The sequence below is a fragment of the Folsomia candida genome, unplaced genomic scaffold, assembly GCF_002217175.1.
Source record: "Folsomia candida strain VU population unplaced genomic scaffold, ASM221717v1 Fcan01_Sc043, whole genome shotgun sequence".
Taxonomy (NCBI): Eukaryota; Metazoa; Arthropoda; class Collembola; order Entomobryomorpha; family Isotomidae; genus Folsomia; species Folsomia candida.
The window spans coordinates 492,900-509,402 of record NW_019091235.1 but is presented as its reverse complement, the minus strand read 5'-3'; the positions used below and the strand labels follow the sequence as shown (position 1 = coordinate 509,402).

At 39.5% G+C, this 16,503-nt stretch overlaps 2 protein-coding genes across 2 annotated transcripts; both read right to left on the bottom strand.

Annotated features, from left to right (window-relative positions):
- Positions 1-5,735: 5,735 nt before the first annotated feature.
- LOC110861590 (zinc finger protein 525) lies at positions 5,736-11,449 on the bottom strand. Its single transcript, XM_022110719.1, has 3 exons — positions 11,351-11,449; positions 10,942-11,122; positions 5,736-6,373 (listed from the first exon to the last, which is right to left on the bottom strand). Exons 1-3 carry the CDS (start codon positions 11,447-11,449, stop codon positions 5,736-5,738), a joined length of 918 nt encoding a protein of 305 aa, XP_021966411.1.
- Positions 11,450-13,148: 1,699 nt separating this feature from the next.
- LOC118433155 lies at positions 13,149-14,787 on the bottom strand. Its single transcript, XM_035844819.1, has 2 exons — positions 14,046-14,787; positions 13,149-13,917 (listed from the first exon to the last, which is right to left on the bottom strand). The coding sequence occupies exons 1-2, from the start codon at positions 14,064-14,066 to the stop codon at positions 13,327-13,329; spliced, it is 612 nt and encodes a 203-aa protein (XP_035700712.1). The 5' UTR covers positions 14,067-14,787; the 3' UTR covers positions 13,149-13,326.
- Between the last annotated feature and the right edge of the window lie 1,716 nt (positions 14,788-16,503).

Here is a 16,503-nt window from a genome sequence, read left to right as displayed (position 1 = left end):
TGTATAGTATTAGGCAATATTTTACACAAGATGTATTGGTCAAGGTTGGAGCAGCGTTGGTGCTATCTGTTCTAAGTTATATGTCCAGTGTGTGGGGTGGTACACACTCCACACACTTAAAGATAGCGGAGAAAGTAATTCGGTCTCTAGCTCGGTTAGTGTTATGCAAAAGAAAGTATGATAGCGTGGCTAGGGACATCCACAATGACCTAGGATGGATGTTTCCAAAAGATATGAGTGATTACAGACTACTATGTATTATGTATAAAATTATTAAACTCCATAATGTCCCGTATTTTAGTAATTACTTTGATAAGCTAAGTTCTGTGCATAATCACAATACTCGCCTCTCTGAGGATGGGCACAGATCAACTACTACTGCTAAGACATATTTTGGGTTATCAACATTTAATTTTAGAGGTGTTCAACTTTGGAATAATTTAAGTACTGAATTGAAACGAAAGACAAACTATGAGTTATTTAAGAAAAAATTGAAAGAGGCACTATTACTCTCAAAATAGTATGATGAATTTTATTTATTTATGATGATTGGTATGAAATACGGCAAATGGTTCAAGTATTTCCTGCTTGTGCGGGGTTTGGCCATAGTAAACTTTTTGTAATTTATGACATTATAATGTGACTCAATAAACTATATTTATTTTAAAAGTGTACCAAAGAAAAAACTCGTTCAAAAGCATAGATTCAGAAATGATTTACGATGCTGATGTAAAAACATGTTAACTGGTCAAAATCAAGTTTGGGCACACAAATTAGAGTCGTTTATAAATTAAAAAACTGCGACTAATTTTAGACTTCGGATTTTTATAAACTATCAGATTCGAAGCTTTATGAAAAGGTTAATACCTTCGCAAATTTGCTGGCATCAGCCATGAATTTGAAAACTATACCAGCGAGGATACTTTTGAGAAACTAAATATTATTTTGTTCAACTTCTCTCCTTCAAATTAGTATTTGATGTAGGTATTAAACCAAGATGTATGATACATTTTTGAAAAGCTATGTGGTAGTTGGGCTATGAGAGTCTGAAATTAGCTTTCAGAATTTTCGAAGAGGTTGCGCCAGTAACGCCCCATGGAATAATTTTCCTTGTGATTTAATTTCATTCATGTTTATAAGACTCGACTCCCCCAAGGATTCGAACTCCACGAATCGAGTCAAATTGTCAACTCGACTCGAAAATTTAAAATAGAATTTACGGTGATTGCGAACTCAATTTGATCGTTGCCAAGCTTTCTTAGCTAGTATTGTGAAAATTGTCAAGTTTCAATCTCAAACAGTTTGTGAAATTTTTGTGGATACAGGGTCTTTCTACTTTGTAGTCCTAGTCGATAATTACCCATAGTTTTTGAAACAACAGCGCTAAACAAAACATTGCGTGTGTTTTGGAAAGTTTAGGATTAGTTCAAGGTGAACCAGTCTCTGCTTGCTCAATTCTGAAACTCCAAAAACGTGTCCTAAAATTGACCCCAAAGTGTTGCATCACGTGAAATCAGTTGGCCAGCCTGGAGTGACGTGAAAAAAATCGAAAACCGATTCGGGGATGAAAGAATTACTATTTCTAGAAAGCCATAGTGTCCACAATAAAGACTTATGTTGTAAAATATGACCAGGCCTTAAATTTGGAGATACCATAGCCGCCCCAAGCATGTCCCTTAGAAAAATGATGATCGTAAGAAAAATTGATATGGACACGGCAATTGAAAATTGTTGAGGCTAAAATCAGTAGAACGGTTTGGGAATGGAATTTGAAATATAATTTTCCACGTACATATTTCTGTGTCCTGAGCGTATTTCCCAATTGTGGATGCCCGGTTTTCTCTGATTTTGTTTTGGTCGAAGTGCACTTTCATTCGCTTGTGTATACATATGTTTTCCAGTTTTTGTGTTGGTCGAAGTGCACTTCCACTCGCTCTTATACTTTTTCTGTATTTTTTCTTGGACGAAGTGTACTTAAATTCGATCCTATACTTTTTCCAGATTTTTTCTTGGACGAAGTGTACTTCCGTTCGATCCTGTACTTTTTCCATATTTGTTCTTGGACGAAGTGTACTTCCATTCGATCCTGTACTTTTTCCAGATTTTTGCTTGGTCGAAGTGTACTTGCATTCGCTCCTGTACTTTTTCCGGATTTTTTCTTGGACGAAGTGTACTTCCATTCGATCCTGTACTTTTCCCAGATTTTTTCATGACCAAGTGAACTTCCATTCGCTCCTGTACTTTTTCCAGATTTTGTCTTGGCCGAAGTGTACTTCCATTAGGTCGTATAAATATATTTTCTCCTTATTTTGTTGGTCGAAGTGTACTACATTATCGAAGACAGGTGTATGTTCTATTTAGTTTCTAGTAATCGATGTGTTGTACACATTGTGTACTACTTTTAACGGTTAGTGTGCATTTCCTAGCAATTTTGTACTAGTTATAGTGTACTTCCAACTGGTCTTGTGTACTTTCTGCTGATCATTATATATTTGTCCGACAAATATTTCGACCGGCCTTCGGCCGGTCGAAGTGTACTACCCGGGGTCCAAGTGTACTACTAACTAGGTTCGTAGGTAGATAAGATTTTCCAGCTATGGTGGCTTGACATTTTAACCACCCTGTACATACGCGAATGCAGATTAATGTGTGGTAATTTTTTAAGCAAATGTACCCTGCGAGACAAAAGAGACGACCATTGTGGAGCTTAGAGGCGTAAATGTTTAGCGGAAATGGGTATCCGTCTTCATTAAGGTCTGGCGATGAAGCCTTATTAATCGTTAACGTGGAGTGTATACTTTGGAGAAATTTATAGTCAGGTAAGGTGACGAAATCGGTAACGAGGTATATGACAGGTTCTAAACTCGATGTAATTTAGGTGGAAATGTGATACGTGTACTATAATTAAATTTAGAAGGATGGACGACAGTTTGAAATAAGTGGACATTTATTTTAACTTTGTGTAAATTGTTAAGTACTTGGTTTTAGTTCTGCTACATATATGCACATACTGACATACATACACATGCATTTATTTGACGGCTAGTGCCATGCACAGAGTTGGATATTTAGGTAGAGGGAGTTACTCGGAGAAAACATGAACAGATTTGAAAAAAGAAATATGGATAATTATATCAGATGCAAGGCGTGACAATCGTTTACTGTGGTGGAAAATTTAATGAAGATTAAACCTTCAATTCTTCATTCTTATTTCACCCCAAACTTCCATAAACATTCAATCGTTCTCTCTCCCGTGCACCGTCTCAGATGATCCTCCATGTCTCGAACCCTTCGGAATGGTACTTTGCATAAATAACAAGGAAATCCAAGACGCCTTTCTACATGCAGCCTTAATTCCGCCTTGGTAAATAATAGGGTTGCCCCGGGTAGCGGTACTACCCGGTACTCGGCCTAAAATTTATGCCGGGTACCCGGCTACCCGGCCGGGTACCGGGTAACATTTATATACTACAAATAGCAGGAATTTTTCTAATTTTTCTAGAATTCGCAACACTTTTGAGTAAGAATTAAATGATTCGACAAGCAGATCCGCCGACTATTTCAAAAGTACAAATACTCTATTGGATTATGTTCCCCACATGAAACGAATTAAAACTTAGCAATTTTTTCGGGCGCCAAAATTTCCTTTGGGGGGTTATGAGAATAATGGGAGATAAATGTGGTGCACATAGGGCACAGCATATCTATGAAATGGGTTGATGAAATTTCAAAAACAAAATTTTGTTACACTCTCTGGATCAGTACCCCGATAGGTTTTTCGAACTGAGGTGGAATTCCGACTTTGAGGGGTTTTTCACAGCGACGCAAAATTGACTCAGAAATTAATTTTTCGCTATAACGAAAAAGTATGACGAAATGTTCATACATTAGCTTTTCACCAATTTTTACTACGTTGCAAATTATTAGTAGTAGAATAAAGGTTAAATTACAAAGAAAGTCGAAATCGACATGCGTGACCTTTTTCGGGGATCGAAAGGTCACAATGTCAAATGTCACATTACCCCATAAATGGGGTATCGTTGGAAAGGTATTGGCGAGGGGATTCAGAATATGTATACTTTGTTGGGTCTGAAACCACTCCCTGCAAGTCTAGAGGCCAAAGAACGAAAATCGGCAGTTGTCCAGAATTTAACACAGCAGTGGATTGGGAGCTAACACGGAAGCATGCATGGGAAAAACTCAAAAATATTCTTTTGGCTCTATGTTTGCAGGGAGTGGTTTCAGACCCCACAAAGTATACATATTCTGAATCCTCTCGCCAATACCTTTCCAACGATACCCCATTTATGTGGCTATGTGACCTTTGACATTGTGACCTTTCGATCCCCGAAAAAGGTCACGCAGGTCGATTTCGACTTTCTGGGTAATTTAACCTTTATTCTACTACTAATAATTTGCAATGTAGTAAAAATTGGTGAAAAGCTAATGTATGAACATTTCGTCATACTTTTTCGTTATAGCGAAAAATTAATTTCTGAGTCAATTTTGCGTCGCTGTGAAAACCCCTCAAAGTCGGAATTCCACCTCAGTTCGAAAAACCTATCGGGGTACTGATCCAGAGAGTGTAACAAAATTTTGTTTTTGAAATTTCATCAACCCATTTCATAGATATGCTGTGCCCTATGTGCACCACATTTATCTCCCATTATTCTCATAACCCCCCCAAAGGAAATTTTGGCGCCCGAAAAAATGCTAAGTTTTAATTCGTTTCATGTGGGGAACATAATCCAATTAAGTATTTGTACTTTTGAAATAGTCGGCGGATCTGCTTGTCGAATCATTTAATTCTTACTCTTTTTTAAGTTTTAAAATTACAAGACAAATTTCTACAATGCAAACTTCATTTTTAACCTCAATACCAAATTTTAGATGAATTTGTAAAAATAGGTATGGGTAGCCTTCTCTATGTTACACTCACTGTGGTTACACTTTGCTCCCCCATAGGTCACCTAGGTGACCGATGTAGCCTATCTTTGAACTTGTTTTATGTATATATATATCTTTGTCCAGTGCATATGCATATAGTAAAAATTTTAACTTCGCAGGCTAATGATTCGGCCTAGAAAGTAGATATTGCATAAATGAAAGAATCATGTGGGACACACAAAAGGCATACTTACGACAATGCTTCATTTATCATCGCAATCATTCAGCAAACTTGTGGGGCTTAAGAAAGTTATTTCTGAGACGATATTCCTGCGAATCAATTAGCAAGATAGCACTTCGAAAGTCTCGGAAATCCAATAAAGACGTCTATTTTGATCCATTTGTCTTGGATGTTTGAAATTTCTCTCGCTGGTGGTCGCGAGGATGAGTCTAGGAAATAATCTTTCAAAAAATGGCTTTTTAGCAAAAGCATTGAGAAATGTTGCAAATTTCAAAAAACTTCGCAAGGTATGCTTAATGTGCGAGAGTGCGAGATATGCAAATTGACTGATTGATAATTCGCTGACGCGAGTGCGCTCAAAGTAATTTTAAAATTTGTATGAAAATTTCCAAATCAGTGTTGGCCAAGGTTGTACCCATTCTTTCCAAATATATTAAACCAAGTACAAAAATGAAATCCATCAGATTGTATTTTTTTGTAAGATTTTTCATTTTAAGTAAGAAAATTGAATATTTATATTACCCGGCCGGGTAGACCGGGTACTTAAGTATACCCGGCCGGGTACCGGGTATCCCAAAACAGGCCGGGTATGCCGGGTACCGGGTAACTACCCGGTACCCGGGGCAACCCTAGTAAATAACTTCTTCGGACATAGGTGACATTGTAGTTCGTTCAATCTGTAGTGAATCCGTCGCACATGGTTGGTTACTGGTGCCCTGAGGAAACTGGAAAAGTCGCACATTTCACAAAAGTAGCGCTTTTCCCCGGTATGGGTCGCCATGTGAGTTCGGAGCGATCCTTGGTTTCCGAACCCTATCTCGCAGACGCTGCAAGTGAACGGCTTTTCCTTCGTGTGGGTGAAAATGTGTCGCCTCAAGTTTTCGACAAAATTAAACGCTGTTTTGCACAACTCGCAACGGTATGGTTTTTCTTGAGTGTGGATTCGCATATGGTCTGACAGCTTGCATTGATCAGGTTTCCTTTTCGGACAAAAGTAACAGATGAATTGGTTCTTTGCAGGATCACGGGTGTGAATGCCCTCGTGCCTGCGGAGCTGCTGCTTATCAAAAAATGCGGCCAAGCATGTGGAGCATTTGTGGTCTCGCGAACGCTCGAGGATACTATGAGCCCTGAAAATATGACGTTTTAGCTCGTGGCGATACACAAACTTGGCGGAACAAGCATCGTGAGGACAGGACACCTGTTTTCGGTCGTTATCCGATTTTATGTGGATATTCGTGTGGCCTATGTAAATATGCAAACAAATGATTGAATTGTTGTTATAATTGCGCCCTAAATAAATATATATATACAAACGTAGGATATGAATGATTGATAAAACCTCAAAATATTAATGAAAAATGGCATTAAAAAGCCCAACAATATGACCATAAGCATGACAATGTTTTATTTATTTTTGGGCTGTGTGATTCTCTACTTTTGTCTATAAAACAAGTTCTGTGGCGATTTAATACACGTGATTGAATTAAATAGGTCACCCAAGAGAAGACGAAAGTCATTGTAAATTTCTGTAACTTTCTCACAATGATTTATATCAGAATTTTTTTTTCGATCATAAGTCTTTCTTTTTTAAGAAGTTCTTTTTATATCAGAAAACTGAATTTTTCGTCATTTTCTACAGGATTTTGGGACAGTGCGGACAGGGGTAGGATTTCTTGCCTTTGTGGGACGAAATATGCACCTTCCACCCGAGCTTACTCTAATTAGATATGAAATATTATGACATTTGCAATAATTAATTTTGGTAATTCATTACTACGTTACCTAACTATTTTATTTACCTTGAAAGATTTGTCGCACTCGGTACACTTAAATGGTTTCAATGCTGAATGCGTGTGCTTCTTGTGAAGGCTGAGGTCATACCTGGTGAAGAAATCTTTCGGACAGATGTCACACATAAACGTCCGAAGTCTCGGAGTGGAAGGGTGCATCCGTTTCAGGTGGATGTTAAGACGCCGTTCAGACGGGAATGATTTTTTGCAATTTTGGCACGTGCAAGTCTGGCAATTTTCCATTGCGGTTTTGTCACGCTTTAAAGGACTGCTGGATGTGGTAATTTTGGAGTCGATTTTCGAAAGTGACTTGACAATTCATATGTTTCTCACGGGTCTTCTTAAAATCAGGAATAAACAATTAAGCAACTTAACACAAATAACAGAGTGTAGGACATATTAATTCTGTCACCAACTGGTTATCAATTTTTCACCATTACATTTTATTACGTTTGTTACCAATTTTGATGGATTTATAACAAGCTGTGACAAATTTATAACCTTGGCGGTAGAGTCATATAAATATGTTTACTTTCTGGTTATAATCGTAAACGCATTTCTGGGAGTGTACTTACAACTTAATTTTTTAGTCTGGATTTTAAGAAGATCCGTGAGAAACATGTGTGAAATGTGAATTGTGAGTCGGGGTCAATCAGGCGGATTGGAGATACTGGACAGACTTATAATTTACGGGGCACTTGTGAAGATTTTCTTAAAAATTGAAAAATTCTGAGCCTGAATATATTTGTAAGTTCGACTCGAAATTTTGAGGATTGGTTGACAGTATAGTCAATATTGTTAGTTTATGGAACATTCTAATTCGCTACTACAAAAATAGCTGAGATATTTACAGTCGAAATTATTCGCGACAAAAAGTTAGTTAGTTAAAGTAATCATTTTATGCAATGTGATAAGATGTGATAATACGCGTTTCACGTATTTTTTTACTAGGATAACTGATATTAGCATCATAAATTAATTTAATTAGTGAAATTTTGTAATTTTATCAAATTATTTTTAGACTTACTTAAGATTATGTAGCAAAAATATTTACAAATTTAAGAGACAAGAAGATTATAGGAGACAGGCCTTGGCTTAGTTTCTACCTTGACGGCCAATAAAAGTAAAGCCCTGTCAAGAAGACGTCGTCTCATTTTAGTAAAATCTGATATGTAATTGATTATTATAAACCATGATAATGATAAATTGGAATAAATTCAAGTGTTTTGTTGGAAAAAAAATCGCGACAAAAATGTTTCCAAATCTTGATGAATTTTGTATTTTGTGAGAAATATCCTTCAAAATGTTAATTAGGTAGGTATTTTACTCTGCTGTTTTTGAGTTAAGTGTACACGTAAAAATGTATTCATTATTACTCCGGTTTTGCAGGAATGCGTATGCCCTTAACCTTTTAACAACAATTTCCATCCCTTTCTTTAATTCCAGGGAGTATGTATCTATTTACGTACATATGTACTTACTTACACATATACCCTTTTTCACTCATATGTATTTAACTATATGTTTAATGTAACAATCAAGACATATATACGTTCATATGGGACAGTTTGAGGTCTAAAATCGCCACGGCGAAATTCAAATAGTTAAAATTTCCAAAAGCGTACAGTATGTTTTTGGATAGAATAAAAATAAAAATGCAAAAAAGGACGTAAAAAATGTATTTTTATAAAAGAATTTTAAATATGTATACAATGAAACACAGTGGACTGCAACTGTGTTTTTGACTAAAATTTCACATAAATTCACCCTTCTCAATTCGCATAAACAATACTATTCTGGATTATCTAAATAGATATTACGGTATTCCTCTAAACTTGGACAGTCCAGCCAACATTCGTACGGTGCATGGTTTTTGTTTCTCGTAAGATGAGACATGGTGAGTGTGGTGAGGCGAACCCGGGTTCACTCACCATGTCTCATCTTACGAGAAAAAAATGGCTGGACTGTCCAAGCTTAGGAGGAGAGACCCTCTACATGTCATCTTCAGATCTTGATGCCCTTTGGATATGTTGGAGTACCCTATAAGTCTACTAAAACCCTGAAGCAGTTTGATGCCATGGCCCCATTTGCGCCCGCCACACCGACTCAAAGGGATGAAAACCACAAAAGTTACCAACTTTAAAAATCCACCAAAAATCCAATTTTGTTCGGATTTTGATAAAATTTACACTTTTGTGATCCCAGATACTTGTGTGATCATATCCAATAGCAATCTCAACATTTTTGAAATTTTCGAAATTTTTGGACATTCCACTGCTCATGAATTATTCGAAAATTTTCAAAATCTCAAAAAAGTTTAGATTGCTATTGGATATGATCACACAAGTATCTGGGATCATAAAAATGTAAATTTTATGAAAATCCGAGCAAAATTGGATTTTTGGTGACAGTTGAAGTACATGAAAACAGGGCTTTTTTCGTGTTTTTTACACCTTTGAGGGGGTGTGGCGGGCGTAAATGGGGCCATGGCATCAAACCACTTGAGGGTTTTAGTAGACTCATAGGGTACTCCAACATATCCAAAGGGCATCAAGATCTGAAGATGACATGTAGAGGGTCTCTCCTCCTTAGAGGAATACCGTATATAATAACAACATCAAACATGTAAAAAAGGCCGTACTTTAAATAAAATTGTATTGCGGGCGTACTCGTATTTCTACAAATGGACGCAATTCACTCCGGTTTAAAAAATAATTACATATGCATGTATTCATCCATTAATTTTAATTAAATATATACCTACATGCCTTTCTCCCGAGTCTTACATGATTTTCTATATTCCAAATTATTTAATGCGATACCGCATCGATTTCTTTCACCACGCACTAGAAGGAAAACAACTTTTTAAGTAAGTAGTCCAACGCAAACCCTTTATTTAACATCTCGCATTTCGAAAAACTTAAAGGAAATGTCCCCTTATTTTAGACTTTCGCTACTAACACTACTAAATTTGATTACAATATACTCGCCTTTTGTGTCAGCGTTCTCCTTAAATTTCACCGAGTTTCAAACCTGTCATATCCACCTTGTTACCGATTTCTTAACCTTATCTGACCATAAATTTCTCCAAGGTACACAATCCACCCTCACAATTCATGATGTTTCATTATCCACAAACCTTAATTATAACGGGTACTTATTTCCGATAGAAATTTTCAACTCAAAACTCCACAACGGACGACTCTTTTGTCTCGCGGTGTACATATAGCTTAAAAATTTACCAAATATATATATCCATTCGCGCATAATGCTCAATATTCGGACCCTTCTGGTAGACCCGTTCGGTAAACCGGTACCATACAAAAGGAGGCAAGTTGTTGCTATGCGGGTCTCAGCTTTCCCAAATCCTACCGAAGTCAAATACCTAGCTCAAAACGCGTTAGATAATCCGCGCGAGCGGCTCGAAGTCGCGCGCTACTTTTTTCTCTGGACGGAGGACAGCGACGAGACGTTTCTACTTTGTATTATCTGCGGGGACCGGCGGGAAATACGGGTTTTAAATGATAGCAGCCTTACATCCAACGTTCAAAAATACTACCCACAAAGGGTACTTAATGTAATGCATGTAGTTGCGACATCCTACAATACCGCATACCCTGACTTCTGTACAATTCCGAAGCATTTAATCGAGCAGGAAGTTAAGTTCAACCTAATTGCGGCTGTGTTAAGGGAGGTTTATTGTCATAAAAATGTGTCTCTTCGATTCGATAAGACAAAGGAGTACCTTAAATTTCCCATTGTTTCAAACGACGAGCCCTCCAAGAAAATGTGAGTATTCATTAAATGAAAGGCATGATGTTTAAAGTTTTGTACAGTATGTACAAAAGGCTTCGGTACGATTGCTTTTGAAGTTGGAAACTACCTGAAATTTCAAGTCATTTGGTCACACAAGTTCTAACTACATGCATAATTTAAATAATTTCATGCCATTCTTCTCAGGCAATTTGACCAGATGGAGGCCGTCGTCATTCCGGAAACTAGCTCGACGACTTTTCTGACCTGCTGGGCTGAGGAGACGTACTCTTGGGAAATCTACTTCCTCCCTTTCGACCCATACCTTTGGATCTGGCTGATGTTCACCGTCGTCACAATCTCCATTTTCTTCACGGGGATCACCCACGTCAAGACCTCCTCCCTTCAAAACCAATTCATTTTCAACTTTATCTCTGTATTTTCCTCCCTTTTCGAAAAAAAATGTCGAAATTCAACCCCGTTTTCAAAACCGATCCGCCGTCCGACTAGTCATCGATGTTTGGGTGCTTCAATCCATCCTTTTCACCCAATTTTACACTTCCCGCCTAATTTCCTCTCTGCTATCGCCACTCCCGAGAAAGTCCGTAACCTCTTTCGACGACCTAACTCACCCGTACTGCTCCTCCCAACCCGGGAGAAACTGTTCCTCTCTGACCAACGCGATAATGGAGTTCACCGATGAACCGAATGGGACCACGCCCCCAACTATTTCCGGGTAGCCAGCAAATTTACCGGAAATGGTGGTGTCGGCCATAGTTTAGGTAACCATCGTCAAGGGCTGCACTCATACCTTAAGGGGTTAAGGGCCACTTCATTCAGGGCTGTGGCCCCTCTGTATTACAGATCCAGTTTCGCTTTCTTAGAAACTATCAGTACCGCAATTGATGCTTACTTGGCGTCCCATAATATTCAACTAGCCCTTTACTTATGGTTATCGAGGGTCCCGCTTCGTGGAAGGGAGGCGATGGTGTCGCACCTTAAAAATGGAAACGTGAAACTACCGAAAGTGATGGAGTATCTCTTTTCTTTGAAGCTTCGGAAAATGATCTGGTTTCCGGAGCGGGATAAGACCAAACTTTGGCGCGTTTTCGACCAGGACTTCCCGCCTTCCGCGGTGGATTCTTTGACGGAAGAGGCGCTAGTGAAGTGCGACAGGATCGTGTACGCCGGGACGCACCGGGATGTTGCCGATGAGCTGGACTATCTACGTCGGCACTACTACTGGATCAAATTTTATCCTAGTAAGGACTCCATGTTGGAGCGGAATTCATTTTGGCGGTTCGAAAATACGGAAACGACAAGGTTACCGGGTTATTTCAAGTCGTTTATAGAATCTGCGGGGTATTCCGGGTTTTTAAGCAGGGCAGAGAAGAAGGGTTCTAATTTGAGGTTGAATTTTACCCGGGAAATTATTTCTAGAATGGACCGACCCGATGTGGTAGTTCCGGTGAGTTTGAATTTAAGCATTTCGACGTTTTTTCATCTTTGGATGAGTTTGTTGGTGCTGCCAATTATTGCGTTTTTGGGAGAGACGCTCAAACTGTGGGGTCAGTGTTTGTATGAGAAACGCCAAATTTTTAAATTTCGAGGATCCAAGCATTACGGAAGAGTACGAAAATGTTGGTTTTTAAGGGGACGAGGAAGTACAAAAAATTAATTGACATATGTAGATATGTAGGAGGAAATCGCCAAGGGAAATCACAGTTTAAATAAAGTTCGGTGTCTAAAATTGGAGAAATGATAATTGGTTGTCTCGAAACTTTTTGACCTTGTACATACTCCTCGTTTTCAACTTTCCATGAACCCAAAAGAGCTTCGGGGCGAGCACGTCGACGTCAAAAAAAGGCGTCCAGGCACGACGTCCAAGAATTATATTAGCCGAGAAGCCGAATTATCCTATTATTTAACACCAGTTTATTTTATTTTGGCGTTTAAATTATTCAATTGGTGTCAAGATTTTGGGTAATTGAATGACTTCTACGCCAAAATAAAATAAACTGGTGTTAAATAATAGGATAATTCGGCTTCTCGGCTAATATAATTCTTGGACGCCTTTTTTTGACGTCGACGTGCTCGCCCCGAAGCTCGTTTGGGTTCATGGAAAGTTGAAAACGAGGAGTACACATAAAATTCCGGAAACACTGAGGAAATGCAGCAAGATGCGACAACCCTAAATAATTTTTACTCAACCAGTTCCATCATTTAAAATTTTATTCAATGACTTTTTACATACTTCATTTTCCTGAATGCTGATAACACTCGGTTTAACACGATTATCTAACCAGCTGAACAATGTCTTTATGTACATATACGCTCTTGCAATCGATTGAACGCATTAACCTTAGTCGCGATCCATAAATTATGTCACGCAAAAAACGCGATTTTCTAGAACCCCCCCCCCTTTTAACATGTGTCTCATAGGCACGATATCATTGGAGCCTTAGACCCCCCCCCCTCTCGCGTGACATAATTTATGGACTTTCCCTTATTAAATTTTTAAACTTCGCTCGCAGGGAATAAAACAATATCGTGCATGTCAATACTTAAAATAAAATTGTTAACAATTATTTGTACCGTAAATTCGTGAACATACCATAAATACATGAACTAATATAACTACAAATTATTTTTTTAATACCTATATCTTACCGCTGGAAACGACAGCAATAAATTTAACGTTGTCGTTACAATTACCCCAAAATATTCTCGTTTAATAGTCTTGTCCGCAACAAAAAAGTAAAAGCCATTCAACCCTCCGTGATAACGAATCGATCTTAAAGCTTGCAACTTAATTTTCAAAAACCTTCTCTCACTACTGTTCAATTTCCCATTATTTAGTCCCACTATCCACTTCTGCAGGGCTTCGGACGCCTTTTCATTTACACCCACGGCTACAGGCAACATTTGTTGAGCTATTATCAAAATAGCTATCGATGCCATGGGAAACACGGAATAAAACAATATAGGTAATCTTACATTCAGGAGGCGGATTGTACAAAAATTCGCTAACGAGCTAAGTATCGCTCCCAAAACCATTAAAATGAAAAGACTCTGAGCATCCTCGTCCTGTCCAGAAATCATGATCAGTTGCAAACGGACGTACTGGATGTACACCAGATTTGTGTATTTGTAGTGACAATCTTTTGAAAATAGGGTACGAAAATCAGTAGCCCTCCGCTGCTGAAGGATTTTGAGACTTCGCCACGCCAATTGGAACGGGACCTAAGTTTTTCGAAAATTTTGAATAGTGGGGGATAAATTTTGCCAAATTACTTATAAATAAATAACAAAAACATATTTGCAAAAACCTCAAAACGACAGGCCAAAACTGGGATTGTTAAAACCCTTACCCAAGTAATCCAAATCGCCATCGCTAGTTTTCCAGATTGGATAATTCTTAATGTTCTTTGAATGGGAATGAATATCTATTTAATAGCTGTGAAAGAGCAGGTTTGATCAACTTCATTAATGCCAAACCCCTTAATTAGTATGCCACTCACCTCCATCATCTCTTACAAACAAGAGACAATGTTGCAAACCAGCTTCGTCACAACCTCATCTGAGATATCTCTATTCAGCGTGGCCAACCGGTTCATAATCGGTCAACACATAGGTATCAATTAGGTATTGCTAGGATATATAAGCGAAAGCGCAGCCACCAGACGGGGGAACGGTGGAGGACGGGTCGAGGAAGTATTCTGTGCTACTGCATGTTACCTCTCCCAATATTATTGAGAGAGGCAGAGTTCTGCCTGTTTGTACAAGTAATAAATAAAACCTCTCTAAGAAAAGTGCAACCAAGTCTCATCTCGCCTCACAATTATTACGCACACACAACAACAACGACGACGATCGTCTCATCTGCCTCATCACCACCATCAATGCAGTCAACCCCCCATAATGTGGGTACCACATTGGTACCCACGGCGGCCTCTCCTTGTCAGAAGGAGAGAAGGACGCCGCACCCCCTCTCTCAAAATCGCCCCATCTTCACGACTGCAGTGTGACGAAGTGTCATCACTACAAAACGCGCCATTCCCTCTCTACCCCCCATCTTCACGACGTCGGTGTGACAGACCACCAAGGTAAGTAAAAAAAAAAAATTTCCATGACTTTTTAACCACCCCCTCCACACTCTCCCCCCTTCACCATTTTACACGATCCACCATTGGTCGGTACTCTGCCAATATTTTACAGAAAAAAAATATTTTGAGTTCCCACCACCGACCATACGTCCACAATTCCCTAGAATCACGTACCTGTCAGAACTAAAAAGGACGGGGAGAAGTTTGGGGAACACTTCTTGCCCATAGGGGCCCCTACATTTCAAGTACACATAGAAGACTTTATGAATTTATTTCCCTTGACTGCGGAGACAGCAAGGACGAGGTCGTTTTTCAGTCCTTTTTGCACCTAGTAGGCCACGGTAGCCATTTTTTCGCCATTAAGCGTATTTTTCTAATTATCGGTTCACGCTCCGAGGGGGCGCCGATATATTTTGAAAATCATTTACCCTGTGAAAGTAAGTCGTACGCACCCCGTTGTTCTCTCCAGCCGTTAGGGCATCCTCCGTTTCATTTAGCGTGTTGGTAGTTATAGCTCTTTTTTCCCATACCTGACACACAGCACTTTGTAATAAGAGAGAGCGGCAGCTCGTTCAACTCGACCGCATTGAGGATAATTTCATTTCTCGACATCGATATTACACATCCCAAACCACTAACCCCACATCGGCCTCCCCGAATCCTCGTTCTCCTCCTACTTACCGGTTACCTATAACCACATACGATCCACATTTTCATCCGGCACGCCCACTAGACCAATATTTTTCGGCGGACGAGTCGGCCTTACATCTGAATTAACCCCAGCATCATCTCACACTCTTGGTCCTCATAATTTTGGTGCCACGTCGATTGGCCAATCTCTCCCATCAGCGAGGAACTTTCTAATTTCAACATCTCGACCCCAAATCGAGGTTGTTCCGCATACTTTTGGTGCCACGTCATTCGGTCAATCTCTCCAACCTGCCAGCCCCTTTCCAATTTCAACATCTCCACCTCAAAACGAGGTTGTTGCTCCACATCACGATATCATTTTTGAGTCCAAGACGTTCACCCCAACCAGAAACTGCTTCTCCTTCATCACCTCTCTCTTCTGACCCCGATAGCTAAAATCCAGTTTCGAGTGCAAATCAACTACCTGCAGCATCCATCCCTGCGACTTTTTATCTCAAAACTAGTATCTTGCCTCCCGCTACTTTCTATCCTCAACCAAACGCCAGCCCCCAACGTCTTCCACCAGCCACCACCGTAGTCTACGAAACCCCCTGCACAACGACTCCGTGCCCATCAACCCCTCATCCTTATTGGTCCCACAACATCTTTTACTCCACCTCCCAGCAGTGGTTGAGACCCTGCCCAAAACACCCTTCCGCTCTTCAACCACCACCAATTTGTCCTTTCATTATTGCATCACCCACTCTTTTCCAAATGGGGACACCTATGAACGACATCACCATCTCTCCAGGATGTTCACCCCTGACAGATACTAACTCTCCTCCTTTTTTCCCACAAGTCTGTCCTAATACGGAGTTGGAACCTTTACCAACCCCCGCGGCACCTCTCCCTGATAACATTTTTGTGCCACCTCACATTCTACCTTCCTTCCAACCTGTACCTCCACACCATACCAACGCATTCTATCGACCACCTTTCCCTCCCTCGCATATCTCGACCATTGATGGCGACTTCTGCGCCTGCCCACCACACATCTCTCACATCGACAATTTGACGGGGTGGCCCACACCCG

What these genes read in the sequence shown, in the direction of transcription:
- LOC118433155 (XM_035844819.1), bottom strand. Translation starts at nt 14,066, where the DNA reads ATGGCGATTTGGATTACTTGG. An exon ending in TGGCGATTTGGATTACTTGG is followed by an intron (nt 13,918 to 14,045) that starts GTAAGGGTTTTA and finishes CGAAAAACTTAG; the next exon opens with GTCCCGTTCCAATTGGCGTG.
- LOC110861590 (XM_022110719.1), bottom strand. Translation starts at nt 11,449, where the DNA reads ATGGCCGACACCACCATTTCCGGTAAATTTGCTGGCTACCCGGAAATA. An exon ending in TGAACTCCATTATCGCGTTG is followed by an intron (nt 11,123 to 11,350) that starts GTCAGAGAGGAA and finishes TTTTTCGAAAAG; the next exon opens with GGAGGAAAATACAGAGATAA. An exon ending in ACGTCTCCTCAGCCCAGCAG is followed by an intron (nt 6,374 to 10,941) that starts GTCAGAAAAGTC and finishes ATATTTACATAG; the next exon opens with GCCACACGAATATCCACATA.